The 14,170-nt window shown below is 35.5% G+C and overlaps 1 protein-coding gene across 1 annotated transcript; it reads right to left on the reverse strand.

The window, feature by feature from the left end:
- Positions 1 to 4,120: 4,120 nt before the first annotated feature.
- Positions 4,121 to 5,882, reverse strand: LOC126603941 (homeobox-leucine zipper protein ATHB-6-like). The gene is made up of 3 exons (XM_050270972.1): positions 5,413 to 5,882; positions 4,940 to 5,307; positions 4,121 to 4,735 (listed from the first exon to the last, which is right to left on the reverse strand). The coding sequence occupies exons 1-3, from the start codon at positions 5,471 to 5,473 to the stop codon at positions 4,340 to 4,342; spliced, it is 825 nt and encodes a 274-aa protein (XP_050126929.1). The 5' UTR covers positions 5,474 to 5,882; the 3' UTR covers positions 4,121 to 4,339.
- Between the last annotated feature and the right edge of the window lie 8,288 nt (positions 5,883 to 14,170).

The raw sequence follows: 14,170 nt of genomic DNA on the forward strand, positions 1-14,170 counted from the left end.
TTTTTTATGCGAGAGTCTTCTACGAGTGTGGATTTCTTCTCTCAATGAAAGCACCAATTTGTGGATGCAAATTTCTTCCTCCTTGATCTTGGACAAAATTGCACCTACAAAACAATTAACACCTTAGGTCAAGGCCAAGAGCCCCATGCGCCCACGATGAATGGGGGGAGCTTTGACCGAAGAACCTCCGATGCCAAAGTTAGAATTTAGAGAGAAAAAATGTTTGAGAATTCTAGAGAACTTTAGCAAGAGTTGGAAGTGTGTTTTGGAGAAAATATGAGCCTTTTTATAGGATAATGGGAATAATTGACTAGTTAATTTATGGGTATATTATGTGGTTAATTGGGTGACTTAATTGACATTTAATGGATTAATTAGGTAATTAATCCATTAATTAGCCAATTAACATATTTTTGGAATGAATATTTTGAAGGTTATGTAATGATAGCTAATTGATTAGCTAAAAGAGGGGGAAAAAAGAGGTAAACAATATATGGAATGAAATAGGTTTTGAACTGTTATCTATTTTGGGCATTTCTGACTTGGTTGTGGATGATTGCCCGTTACTCGCGCGTAGGAATCCTGATACACCTCAAGAGTATTTTTGTCTTCTTTATCCGAAAATCCACGTGTCGCATTGTAATTATTTTTTACTCCACAATATGCATGTCATCAACCCAATTGTCTACATAACTTACGTATTACTTGCTTTCTTAAGAGATGTAAAGAAAGAAAATGAAACTCGTTATTGGTAAATTTTACCCTACTTTTACATGTAACATGTTTCCTCGTGAACCCTTTCTTTCGAGACCAAAATCGATCCTCATCAAGTTGCAATTTAATTCTAAATGCAAAATTTTCAAAGGATAACGTAAACTAATAAGATTAGATGCTAAAACTGTTCTAGTCTAGATGCCCATGCATGATTAATGTAAATGGGACCCCTTTAATTGCTTTGCATGTCACAACAGCAGAGAAATCAAGGAAGGGTTTTTGGGGTTAAACTAAAGCGACAAATAGTTGATCGAAAAAGAAACTGAAGTGACAAAAAAATGTATACTAACCTCATGTTCTAGGATATCTATTTGGGTTTGGAGTACGTTGGACTTAATATTAAGTTAGCGGATGCCATTAAAACCACTCGTTAGCCTTTAGAGTAATTTACGTCTAACAAGTTGTTCTCCTATCTTTTTGTATGTGACTAGAGATACAGAGAAGGCTAGTATACAGTGACGGGTTCACGATGAGATCAATGTGGCCAGTTGATTCTTGAAAAATGTTTTGGGAATCTAGTGAACCCTTGATCATTCGGACGTTAACCACTTCATGCACATAAGATATTTGACAAAACGCATTTGTAAGACTCAACACTGCTTGGCATCACCTTTGTGTGCATTGCTGTTAGCATCTATCGACAAACTTTCTTGTCGTTTGTCGACCTCTATTTACAGACTCGTACGAAAGTTGTTTGCACATGTCAATAGCCGCGCAACATGGCTCAACATATAACTAGCTCACCAACTATTCGAAGAAATACCATAATATCAATTTATATGTTGTTTCCGCTACAAAATTTTGCGTCCACACACTATTTTCTCACTGACTCCTCAAGAATTTTATTCTAAATTTGCCACTAGACCAAGAAACACAATATTGATACATTTTTGCTCTTTTTACATGTAACGAGTCTCCTATTCTCTTTCTTAAGACCAGAATCCTCATGGACCTCATCAAGTTACAATCCCATTCATGAAATAAGTTCTAAGGGCAAGATTAACCAAGATTGAAGTCTAAGAGCCTAAAATTGCTCTGAAGTGCGGGTGCCCATGCATGAATAATGTAAAATGGGACCCTTGCAATTGCAATTTGCATTGCATGTCACAACACAGCACAGAAATCAAGGAAGGGTATTTCGGGAGGTTTCATAGGGATTACCATACACACACACTACCGGAAAGAAGGAAACACGCAGAGATTGGCTGTCATATGGAAAATCTCTCAGCTTTTGGGGTTAGCTAGATTCCATAGGGTGCATTACCAGTCAAACATGGATGACGCACATGAGCCCACCTCTGACATGATCGAGACATGGAGGAGGAGATAGGAGTCACAGCAGCTTTTTGGTCTGTCTCTTTCCCACCTAAAGTGAGCGAAAAAGTGGGAAAAGGACTTGTGTCTTCTCCAACTCCACCAGTTTTTTTAATCAGAACAAAACCTACTCTCCCGTAGAGGTAAAAAATCAAATCTACCATTCAATTCAATGAATTCACTTCCTCTTTGGGAATTTAATTCCAGCCACCGATGATAGAAATTGCAGTTATATTAGATGCGTAAAAGTTAAAAAGAAGAAAATGTCATTTAATTGAGAAAAATAATTAATTTTTTTAATTAGTAAGTCACGAGTTAAAATATTATTTACTTTTGCACATCTCAAAAGTGGATTTTTAAAATTTTCAAGTTGTTCGGATTAATGTCACTTTGGTTTGACGTATTAGTTCTAGGTTCATAACATTTGGATTCCAGGATAATAACGAGATCTACAATAGCGTTTCTTCAAATTCATATGTTAAGAACACAAAACTAAGACGCCAAATCAAAGTAGCGTTAATCCGAACAACTTGAAGAATCCAAAACATTCGCTTTTGGAATATGGTAGTAACCAATAATCTTTTAACTTCTGAATTACCAACTTTCCGATCACTTCTCTAAATAAAAATGATTATGCTTCCTTCTTTTAACTTTCCTACATCTAAAATAACACCAATTCTATCATCAGTCATGCACTCCATTGGTTGGTTTTTTATGTAAGTAGTAATAGTAGTAGTAGTAGTAGTAGGAGGAGGAAGGCAACTGCTAGAATCAATCATTCACATACTCATAAATAGTTTAGAGTTTAGGCTTTCTGAATGTAAATGCAAGTGAGTTCTATAATGAAGCTTACATTCATTAACGACCAGACTTCATTTACGAGTGGGAACTTTTTAATTGTTATGAAGCTCATATTAATACGAAACTTATATGCATCAACGGCCAAACTCAATCGCCCTCTTATAGACTAACATACATTAATGACTCGCCTTCAATTGCACAAGAGTAATTTTTTATCCTAAGTACATTTTAGTCTTATACGAAACTCATTGACGGCCAAAATTCAATTGCCGACTCCTACACTAACATGTATTAACAACTAGACTTCAATTAAGCATGAGTAAATGCCAAAATACGGTCACACACCCACACACGAAGGATTCTGATATCATTTTCCCGAATGCAAACTCACATGCATTTACCTTTGGAATGTAGTCAAGGACAATTTAACTTAAGGGCAGTGGTTTGTCAATGTTGTGAGTGGTCACCTCTATCTTTAGGGAGTGGTACCGCTTGTAGAAAAGGGGCTACTGCCTCAGTACTCAGTAGTCTTGCAATTCCATGTGTTAGATGTTGATCAGGATAATACTTTTTCACCAACCACATGGGTTGATAGTCTCCCATGGCAAATAAAAAAGAAAAAGAGAGAGAAATTGAAAAAGGGTCATCTGGGTAGGAACATATTGCTGTTATGTAACTGAAATACTACTTAATGGAGTCTACAATTTATAGAAAAATGAAATGGCTGTCTGCTACATTATGTGCGTAGTATTGAATAAAATGGTTATTATATATTCATGGTTGCGCATGCTATGCACGTGATGTAATAAAAGTGAGACACTCGTTTCATAAAACAAAACGTGATGTAACAAAAGTGAGACACTGATTTCATAAAACAAAACACGAATACGTGAAGAAAAAAAGAGGGCAGCTTTATGTCTACATGCCAACTTGGTAGTGTTGTTTAATCCTTTGCAGAGCAGTCAGTGAGCTGCAGAATCTCATGGAAGTGAGAAGTTGACAACTAAATATGTAGTTTGTACCACCTTTGTATGATGCATCACATTGCACAGAGTTCGGATTTTATAACATTGTAACTTTGGTTAACAATCATGTGAGAAACTTTAGAAGAAACTTTAGAGAAATGATATACACATTATTTGTCCCCTCTTACTCACCAATATTAAATCATGTTTGTCGTGTTCGTTTAATTTATACACGTTGATGACCAGAAATAAAAGTGTGCAAGCAATGAAAAGAAACTTTCAAATTTTAACAGCAGTTGCACCAAAAGTCCAATACTATAATTTAAAATTAAGCAGAAAATGTGCAAACTAATAATTTGTTGATGTGGCCAATAGAAAGCTTTACCTTGGATATTTTTGCTCCTAAATTACAAAATTCAATTTTTATTAGATCATATTAAAAAACTTTTAAATAAAGGTCCAACTATTTTTACTGCTCAGCAGATTTACCAATGAAGACTTGGAGCTTGATCAACTGAAAAGAAATTGCAGGACTCATCTGTGCTGAAAAAACTCTGCTCTTCCATCCTCACAGTCTGAGCTTGAAACCCTTTTCCACCCACTGATCTGGAGTCTGATAATTGAAACCAATTCACCATGGAATTTGAAGAAATTGAATTTCTATTATTATTAAATCCAAGCAATGAATTTCCATTGCTCTCTTCCTTCATAAGAACGCCATTTGAATCACTATCTGAGGAGCCATCTTTGAATTTCAAGTTCTTGATTAAATCCACCTCTAAATTTTCACTGCTTTTGCACATTGAAATTGGTGATTCTTCCTTCACAGAATCGTTCCTCTCTGCACTCTCTCCGCACAGCTTTACTTTTAACCGCCTTAGCTGCAAAAAATACGAAGATCACATTAGAAAAAGAGAAGTGAATTTCTTTCTGCACACCGTTGTTTATTTAGGACTTTTAGACTGAGTAAATGAAGGAGGATCAAGGAACGTAATTAAACAGAGTGAGCAGAACGAAAAAATGGGTTTGCAGAAATCATTTTTCTTGAAAAATATGTAAACAAAATGTGTTTCACTAATATGAACCTTTTCAGCAAGAGCTTTATTCTGTCTCTCAAGGCTAGCAAAGTTGAGCTTTAAACCATCATAGTCGGTTTTGAGGATGCTGTAGTCTCTTTCCAACTGCTTAGTCTTCCACCGTGCGCGGCGGTTTTGAAACCAAACTGCCACTTGTCTCGGTTGCAGGCCTAATTCCTCAGCCAGTTTGACCTTCCTCTCTGGCTCTAACTTGTTCTCAACCTCAAAGTTTCTCTCCAATGCCTTGACTTGCTCCGAATTCAACCGCCTTTTCTTCCCTGACATTTCTTCCCCAACATCTTCTTGGTTTAACGAATCTAACATTGCCTGCAACTCCTTGCTATAACAATAGTTGTCCTTTGCAAGATTCCCCCCCTCTGCATTTACAAGTAATGGAAAAAAATTGAGACTTAAAATCCATCATTAAAATACCAAAGTTGGGAGAAAAACAAGTTGGAAAGGATTTTTCAGGTTTCTTTTACCTTTTGATGGGAAATTGGAGACCAAAGCACCCAATGAATCTGAGCTGCTGAACCTCTTCATAATTCACAATACAAGAAACCTTTGTTGTATTTTCTTCGAATTAGCTTTGTGCAAGCAGTCGAACAAGGAGAAAAACTTACATGAAAGGTCGAAAGGAAGCTTTTTGGTTGAATGACCAAAGTGGGAAATGATACTTCAAAACAACTAGAGCGTTCACTTGCCTTTAAATGGAAAGACACTACGATCTAGAACAGAAAAACCAGACTGCTAGGGGTTCCCCCTTTGCCTTATTTTTCTCGGTTTCCTTCCTCCAAAACAAACCCTTTCAAAGAAGCAATAAAAATTGCACAAGTACACCTCACAAATCCAAAATCCTTTCTCCTACTTAATCATTATAGCAATATATATATATATATATATGTATGTATGTATGTATGTATGTATGTATGTATGTATGTATATGTATACACACACACACACACACACAGAGCTAGGAGTTACTGCAACTGGATGCAACAATCACAGACAGCTAGATTGCTTTGTTTTTGTTTTGTTGCTCTCAGTTGCAATTTGTACATTGAACAACTGATGTGAATGGTTTGATTTGGACTCCCACTTCACTTTTTCCTTTCTCTTTTTTGAATGAAGGATGGTAAGTCACGGTATGTGAAATTAAAAGGCTGGATTCAACCTTTTATTTTTAACTCCTTGCATAAAGATTGCTTTTTCACTTGGACACGAAAAGATTTTTTGTCCTAAGCATCATATTTGTTTTAAAAAAACTGTTTATTTGGGTCTCATTTCTCATGTGTTATATTAATTCTTCTTATTTTAATAAGAGAAGTTGGACTTTGACCACATTAATTTGTTTCTTTTCAAAGTAGCTCGTATCGCTTTTTGTATAAAAAAAATTAAGCGTAACTTATATCACTTCATGATTTTAAACAGTTGTCATTAAAAACAGTTTAATTTGGTCCTACTACTTTTATCAGTTCATGTCATGCATATAAAACTCAGCGGATAGTTTGTCATTATTTGCAAGGAGGAATCAAGCATTGTCCAAGATGTCAAGTTCAAAGGTAGGATGTGGTTTCAACGTTAGCTTACATTAATCAACTCTAGTGGTGTTTTATCAATTAGATTTAATTGTCATAACTGTTTTGGTTTTTCATTTTTGCATCACTTAGTGTTACATACTACTAAAGAAAAATTACAAATTATGATGCCACTAAGACTAGATGGATCACATTTTTGTTTAATATTATTCAGGCTCTAGATGGATCATATTTTTTTATATCATATAGGCATTAATAAAAAAAACCTCAATAAGATATTTAAAACGTGTACATGACACTTGAAATGTGTACATGACACTAATTGCAAAAGGATTGCAGAAACAACCAAATTGAAAAAACTAAAGCACACAAAAGACGCACAAATAACTTAAAAAATCACGTGACCAAAACCTAGCATAATAGCATAATATGTATTCAAACTCATGCAACCTAAAACAAATAAAACCCTAATTTAATCCATAAACCTAAATCATGACTAACACCATGAATGAAAGCCGCATCGCGACATAACTCCGCATTTAAGTAACAAGACATTGTAGTATGTAGAACAATCAGCTAATCCAGAGAGTAGAAAAATCAAACAAATGTTCCTTTCATTCTCAATATGGGAGTTATATTCACTAAGACGAAAACAAGAAAGGATGAGAGAAGATGATTCTAGGGAATGTTTATTTTATTCTCAAATATGACACGTTACACAATGATTCTACTTATTATTTGCAGTATTTCTTTTTCCAAACAATAGAGTTTATAATTTTCATTTTAATTAGGTTGCATGAACTACATGCCCCTACAGATTTTAAGTTAAACAATAGAGTTTACAATTTTCATTTGCAGTATTTCTTTTTCCAAACATTACTTGAACTACATGCCCCTACAAATTTTATTTAACGCTTTTACTTAACATTACTTGAACTACAAGTCACTACAGTTTTGACCGTAGTGTAAAATTGTCATGTACGTCGACAATGTTACTTAAATAAGTGTTGTAGTCGAGTTCATGTAAATCTACTTAGTTGGAGGCTTGGGGAGCTCACCCGTAGATGGCTACCAAATCAAGATAAAGTTTTAATACCAGGACGAGTCAACCGGTGACAGGGAGTTGATGAAGGATAAGCTTCAGCTCGGTGGGACAGTGCATGTTACATGTCATGCCACTACGTATAAAATTCTGTAAAAGAAAAAATAAATATATTTCGTACATGCGCAATGAGCAGAACAAAGAAAAAAAAGCTGAATAGAACAGTACTAACAAAAGAGTATCACCTAATGAGGTTAAGACAGGTGGATTGAAAGCTTCCAAACAGATGAACTCGCCCAATTCAGGGTAATATTTGGATGAATCGAACGGATCAGAAATAATGTTTCCAATTTGCATTCTAAAGTTTTGGAATTAGATCAGATTATATAACAATTTTTAAATTCAGAACTTTGAGTATATTCGAAATGTTTGGAATCAGAATAACATTGAAAATTTGGGAACATAATTCAAAAATCCATTACAAGTTTTTGAATATTTTCAAACCTTTTTGTACATGCAATTTATTGTTATTTCTTATTATTTGGTATATGCTTATGTATAAATCCATTTAATTGTGTATATTCTTGAACTTTTTCGTACATGCAATTCAATGATACGATGATAATCCTTAAAATTATATGGCTCAATCATAGACTATGATATCCAATGAGGTTAAGAGTCTTCCCCGTTCTAGATTCTTAATGGCCCCACTTATCACATTTCTCCAAGTCAAACGGCTATTGACTTGATGGGAGGGATAACGAGTCTCAAGCCCTTCAATTACAGTATGTCACACGTACCTTAATGAATCATCTTCAAGTTTAATCCTATGAGTATATAAGAACTTGACCTTCAATCATGAAAGGCAACAGTTCCTCTAACGTCAAGCCCTTGAATTTTCATCATCCATTAGTGTGACAAGGTCTAATATGTTTATTATTTTCTTGGTTGTAGGAACGCTCAAGTAATTCTACTATTGTGTGGAATTCATTAACAACTGTTTTTCAACTATAACCATACATTGTCAATGTAAGATGTTTCTGAACCAAGCTTTAGGAAATAATATTGAGGAAGGCAAAGGCTTTTAACTCGAGACGAAAATGCATATTCTTCATTTGGGAAATAAGCTATTATAGACTAATTTTAAAAGTGTTTATGCAAAATAGAAATATAGACAAGAACAACGATATAGACATTATATTGATAGGGTGAAATATATCTAAATTACATTTTTATATATAGCACATATATTATATTAGATGGTTTTATTACGATATCGACAATGTTGAGATGGTGCAAATATTCTATTGAGATGATGTAGCTATTGTAATGTGAGCATATCGTATATTTGTAGTATATAATATATTGACATATGGTGATAATTTCCAACACAGTGGCAGATAATGAATAGGAAGAGAGGCGAGTCACAACCGCTGCTCGTCGTTCTGTTCAATTCTGAAATGAATCCTAATTATCAATTACAAAGCAACCGAACGAAGAAGATAGAGTGAAAGAAGAGCTTGAGGCTCTGCAGGGGTCGCATTGATTCGATGCCTTGAATCTGGAACTGCTTGTTGATAGCTTATATGGAGGAGCTTCTAAATTTTTTGGCACCTCAGATTTTCCATAGCAGTTTCCCCATTTCATAAAAAAATGCACATCCATCTTGGCCTACAATGTGATTTTGAGGTCGAAATTGTATGTCTAGATCTTAGGTTCTTCATCCTAAAAATAATTTAGGTTGGAAACTATTTAGTCATAAAAAATTTTAAAGTGTAAAGAAAAAATATCTAGTTGAATATATCTGAAATAAATATGCGGATAATCAAATGGCCAAACAATTTCTAAAATAATAATTTTTGCATTGGATAGTGGAATGTTTCCCCTAGGCACGGTGAAAAAAGAAAATATTTATAAAAAAGAAAGAAAAAGAAAATGGACACAAGCCATGGCTTTATTTATCCAACAGTTGCTCAACTTTTGTTGGCCATGAGGGGCACCCATTAAAGGAGAGGAAGGCAAATTCATTCTCTCAGTTTCAATGGATTTAGGTAGAGAAAAATAGGTAGGTTTCCCTTTAAGGAGTCCGATTCGGTTGCCTTGCAGGTTGGGGTTTTGCCATAAAGTGCCAACAAGAAATAGGTTCCTTCTGGGACACTTCATTTGTGTCACTGAGATTAAGGGCACTTGGTCCCAAAGTCTCACTTCTTCCATATCTAATTTGCATGAGTTCTCACACCCTTTTGATCAATCCATTAGTTTCATTCTCAAGTGAGGGTTCTTTTTGAAAAGGATAAAAATAAAGCAACAAAGAAAGACTTTAGGGTTAGGGAGAAAGGAACATGAGACCCAAGGTTCGGATACTAGGGATGGGGGAAATCAAACTCGAGACCTTGGGTGCACAGGTGAACACTCTCAACCAACTCAGTTCCAAGTTGTCGCAGTAAAAGAAAATGAATAGTGAGTAAGGAACAAGAACCCTAGAGGGAAGTCGGCATTCATTATTATGCTCTCATGTGCTTGTTTCAGCAAGGGACAGCCGAATTTGTTGAAATGAAAGAGAACAAGATACACTTGGTGTGAATCGTGAAAAAATGGTTTGGACAAAGACCACAGAGAGTACAATTGAAAGAGTGCTTATATGATTATGGAATTCACAATGTCATACAACAATTTGTCCATGTCAGTCATATTTTCCTTTCCCTGTTGAGTCAAGTTGTCAACACTCAATCTAGAAATGATCTGAATTTCCAGTGTTATTGTGTTTTTGAGGTTTTGAGCGTCTCCACAAGAACTTTCATACAATGGGAATGCATCTACTACGGTATCTCAAATCAATTATACACTGCCATGCTTGGATACACTACAATAGCATCCTTGCATAGCATTGCATGATTGGCTCGAGATAGTGATATTTGTAGGTAAGTTTCTCTCCTCTAAAGATATGTTCGCAAGGTATTTACATAACATGTGAAATGAAACTCTAAGTGTGCTTGGAACACAAGGTGGAACATCATATGTCGTTATACAATTGGAGGGACACTTGGTTTTTTCAAATTGTATAATGACATGTGGTGGTCTGCTCTGTAATCTGGACACTAAAAAATCTCTCGTCTGTATGTAATTAGGTCACCCAAGGACCAATGCACAAAAAAAAAAATTTACAATACAAGCTATAGTAATTTAACTGCATTTGATTTCATATTGTTTTAAATTAAAAGCAGCATTTGATTTCATATTGTTTTAAATTAAAAGCAGTGAAGACAGGGAACAAAAATGGAAAGGTAATCTTTGTTAGATCCTATTCTAAAACAAATTTCCAATACTAGGAATCTTGCTGTTTTTAGCTGCTCTGCGTTTGACCAATTAGTAGAGAAAATTGGAGGAGATAATCCTGTAATTTCTAGTGAAACAAATCAAGGGCAAACAATTTTAGGCAGCCCTTACCTAGTTTACTTTCTTCAATGTCAACCTCTTCTCTTGCAAAATTTATATAAGCCTAACCTGCGCGCGCTTCTAATCTTGGGATGATGAAAATGGAGTACAGCAGGAAGAGATGTCGATTCAAATAACCTCCATGGTATCACAGAACCACTCAGGGACACCACCTTTCGGAAACTACAAGGCAAAAAGATGTGAAACATTTCAAAGCTATGTAATAGGTATTGCTCTCACCACTTAATTTTTCATTAAGGGGTGAGGTGAGATGAGCTTGAGAAAAAAGGGAACATTTTTGCTACCGAATTAACTTAGACATGTTGATTATTCAGAGGAAGCTTCTTCTTGAATAAGTGTTTGGGCCTGAAATTCGAGATTTGGGCCGAGAAATAGAGTGCGAGCTATTCGACCGAGTCCTGGTTGAATTGGGGTTGTTAAAGGATCATATTGTAATAGTAATTCAGTTAAGTCCTGTTTCGATTAGGATTGTTGAAAGATCAGGATGAGTTTTGATAAGATCAGAATTATTCCAAGAATCAAAACTATGGCTTAGTACTAGTTTGGTAGTGAGGTGCTTTTGAAAAAAATGGGTATATAAAAAACTTTCAACTTTAGCTTTTTTTTCACAGTTTGGGTGAAAAAAAGCCAAAAAACAAAACCAGCAAAAGGCAACTTTGAAAAATCGGCTTTTCAGCTTCTGCGCAAACCTCTTTTCTAAGAGGCGCTGAGCACTTTAATGAAACTTCCATGTACCCAAAATGACCAAAAAGCAATTAAATAATATACAATCACACAGGATGCTTTTATCATCTTCCATTTTTTTTCGATGAGCTGTTGCAGAATCCGTCAGAGTCGAGGCGGTGATGCAGCGGGCAAGATTTCACCAACCCTCTTTGTCCACGGCGGCGCCAAATGCCTCTCTCAATGGTGATATCCAGTCTACCTTTGATGGTAATATCCCGACAACCCAATTGAACTAACAAAATCCCAGATGGAATTACCAACAATTTGAAGTTTGAACACTCACCTTCCATGCCGAGACTAGATATTTTTTTGAGGTCGTTCAAGATCGTGAGGCCGTACTTCAAGACCTTGGAGCGGCGAACCTTGAGCTTTTGGACCAAGCAAAGCTATCCCAGGCCCCCCTCCATTATCGACCTGGTTTTTGAACCTGCGATTTGACCCATCAACGAACCATCCAACACAGAGGATTTTTTTTTAGGATTTCAATTGAGAAAGAAAGATATCGCATGGAGAGAGGAAGATTAAGAAAGAAAATGTGAAATGGGTTGGAGCGGTGGAAAGGACGAGAACAGGAAAGAAAAGAGAGCCACGTGAGAGAAAGATGGTTTGAGAGATGCTTCTAGAAAAATGTGGATTGATTTTAATTATGATAATAAAACATAAAAAGATAGGGATTTTAAAAAATAAACTAGTTTAATTCTTTTATAAAATAACCATTAGTGTTGGAGATGATTCTAATAAAGAGTAATAGTTGTATAGTAAATAGATATTATAAATGTTGGATTATATGTTGAATGTTGGATTACGATTTCTTGTTAAACGTTGGATTATATGTTTACGATAAAGTTTATAAATATTTTTCTTTTAAAAATAAAGTATATTTAGTAATTCACCTTTATTTGTTAAGAAAATTAAATTAATGGCACATCTAGTATTATACCCTTTTTGGTCATTTCACACAGTCACAGCTGTTTTACATAAAAGTTTACCAAACACTATAATACTACTTTTTTTTCCATAAGCACTTTTACAAAAATGTTTACCAAACACTCTGCTGCTTTATTTCACAGTTGCTTATTCTCAGAGCACAACAGAAGCAGTTTTTTTTCAAAGCATAGCAATACCAAACTAGCCCTTAATCAGATAAGAAATGAATTTAGCACTCCAAGGGGACTAGGTTCAGAGTCCTAGTCCAGTTTTGAAGAGGCTGAGATTGGATGGAGATAGAGTCTCGGCGTGAAAGGGATTTTCATAAGATAAGGGTCAACGATATCCAAGTGCATTGTCGAGGAGTCACATTCCTAGTAAGACTCTACTTCAGCAGACTTGGTTGTCATGAAACTAACCCCTATACATAGAAGTGGTTTTGCAACGTAGAAAGAACCTTCAACTCAACAAACAACCCAATGATGTAGGCAAAACCCTCACTCTACGCAAAACATTCTCATACCTTTAAAAAATACTAACTTCACTAACCCAACATGCATTCGGTTGGGTTAACATCCCTATGTTGGCAACCAGCAACACATTCAATTTGGATTAACATCATAAGTGTCGTAGAATTAATTGATCTAGGAGTAACTTTAGTTTGGTTTAACAACACTACTTCTAGTTTGGTTGATTATCCATCCAAGTCTCAGCCAGTGATAAGTCTTCGATTCTTTCATCCAAAAAGATCACTTCATCAGCTTTCCCAGCAAAGTGAGGTGTTCTATGATCAGTTACTCATAGGTATATTTCAAAGTTCGACATGAAGACGATTGAACCACCTTTATTGTAATGACACTCATTTGAGTATCTTTGCCCTTATAGCTTGATTCTTGTTCGGTGCATCTATATTTTCACAAATATAGTTGAAGTAGCTGAACTTAGTGTAAAAGATTGAACTTTGTAGCTGGAGGCATAACCTTATCTTCAGGTTCCAGTACCATAGGCTGAGAGTGTTCGTTTCTAGGCCAAAGTCGCGTAGTGCAGAAGTCAGCAACTCATTTCAACACCGCATCACCATATTCATCTCATTCACCTGACCAAGCTCAATTGCGAATTGGTATGCCGCATCAATAGAAGAACGTAGTTAGCTCAGTAGTTACTCAGCCTGCGCACTACTTAGTAATGTAATTTCTAGGGTCAACAATAAGTCTTCCCAGGTTTAGACATGTTGACATTCAGAGGAAGCTTCTTCTTGCATTATAAGTCTCCCATCGCAATCTGGATTTTTGTGTTTGGTGTTGCTGAAACAATATGGATATTGACTTTGATCATTCTTTCATGACAATTTTCTCCGTTTTCACACACACGTATATATACATATTGTGTCTTGCATGCCTATTAGTAACAAACCAAAAAGTACAAGATTTTCATCCATTCATTGCAAGAGAATACAATTTCCTCAATAGCTGCTAATTCTCGGGGAGCTTGTTCATCCTCTGACCGGTGTAGCTATCATCCATTCTTGAGTTTTAGAGGCGAAGATACACA

Source organism: Malus sylvestris, chromosome 15, assembly GCF_916048215.2.
Source record: "Malus sylvestris chromosome 15, drMalSylv7.2, whole genome shotgun sequence".
Classification (NCBI taxonomy): Eukaryota; Viridiplantae; Streptophyta; class Magnoliopsida; order Rosales; family Rosaceae; genus Malus; species Malus sylvestris.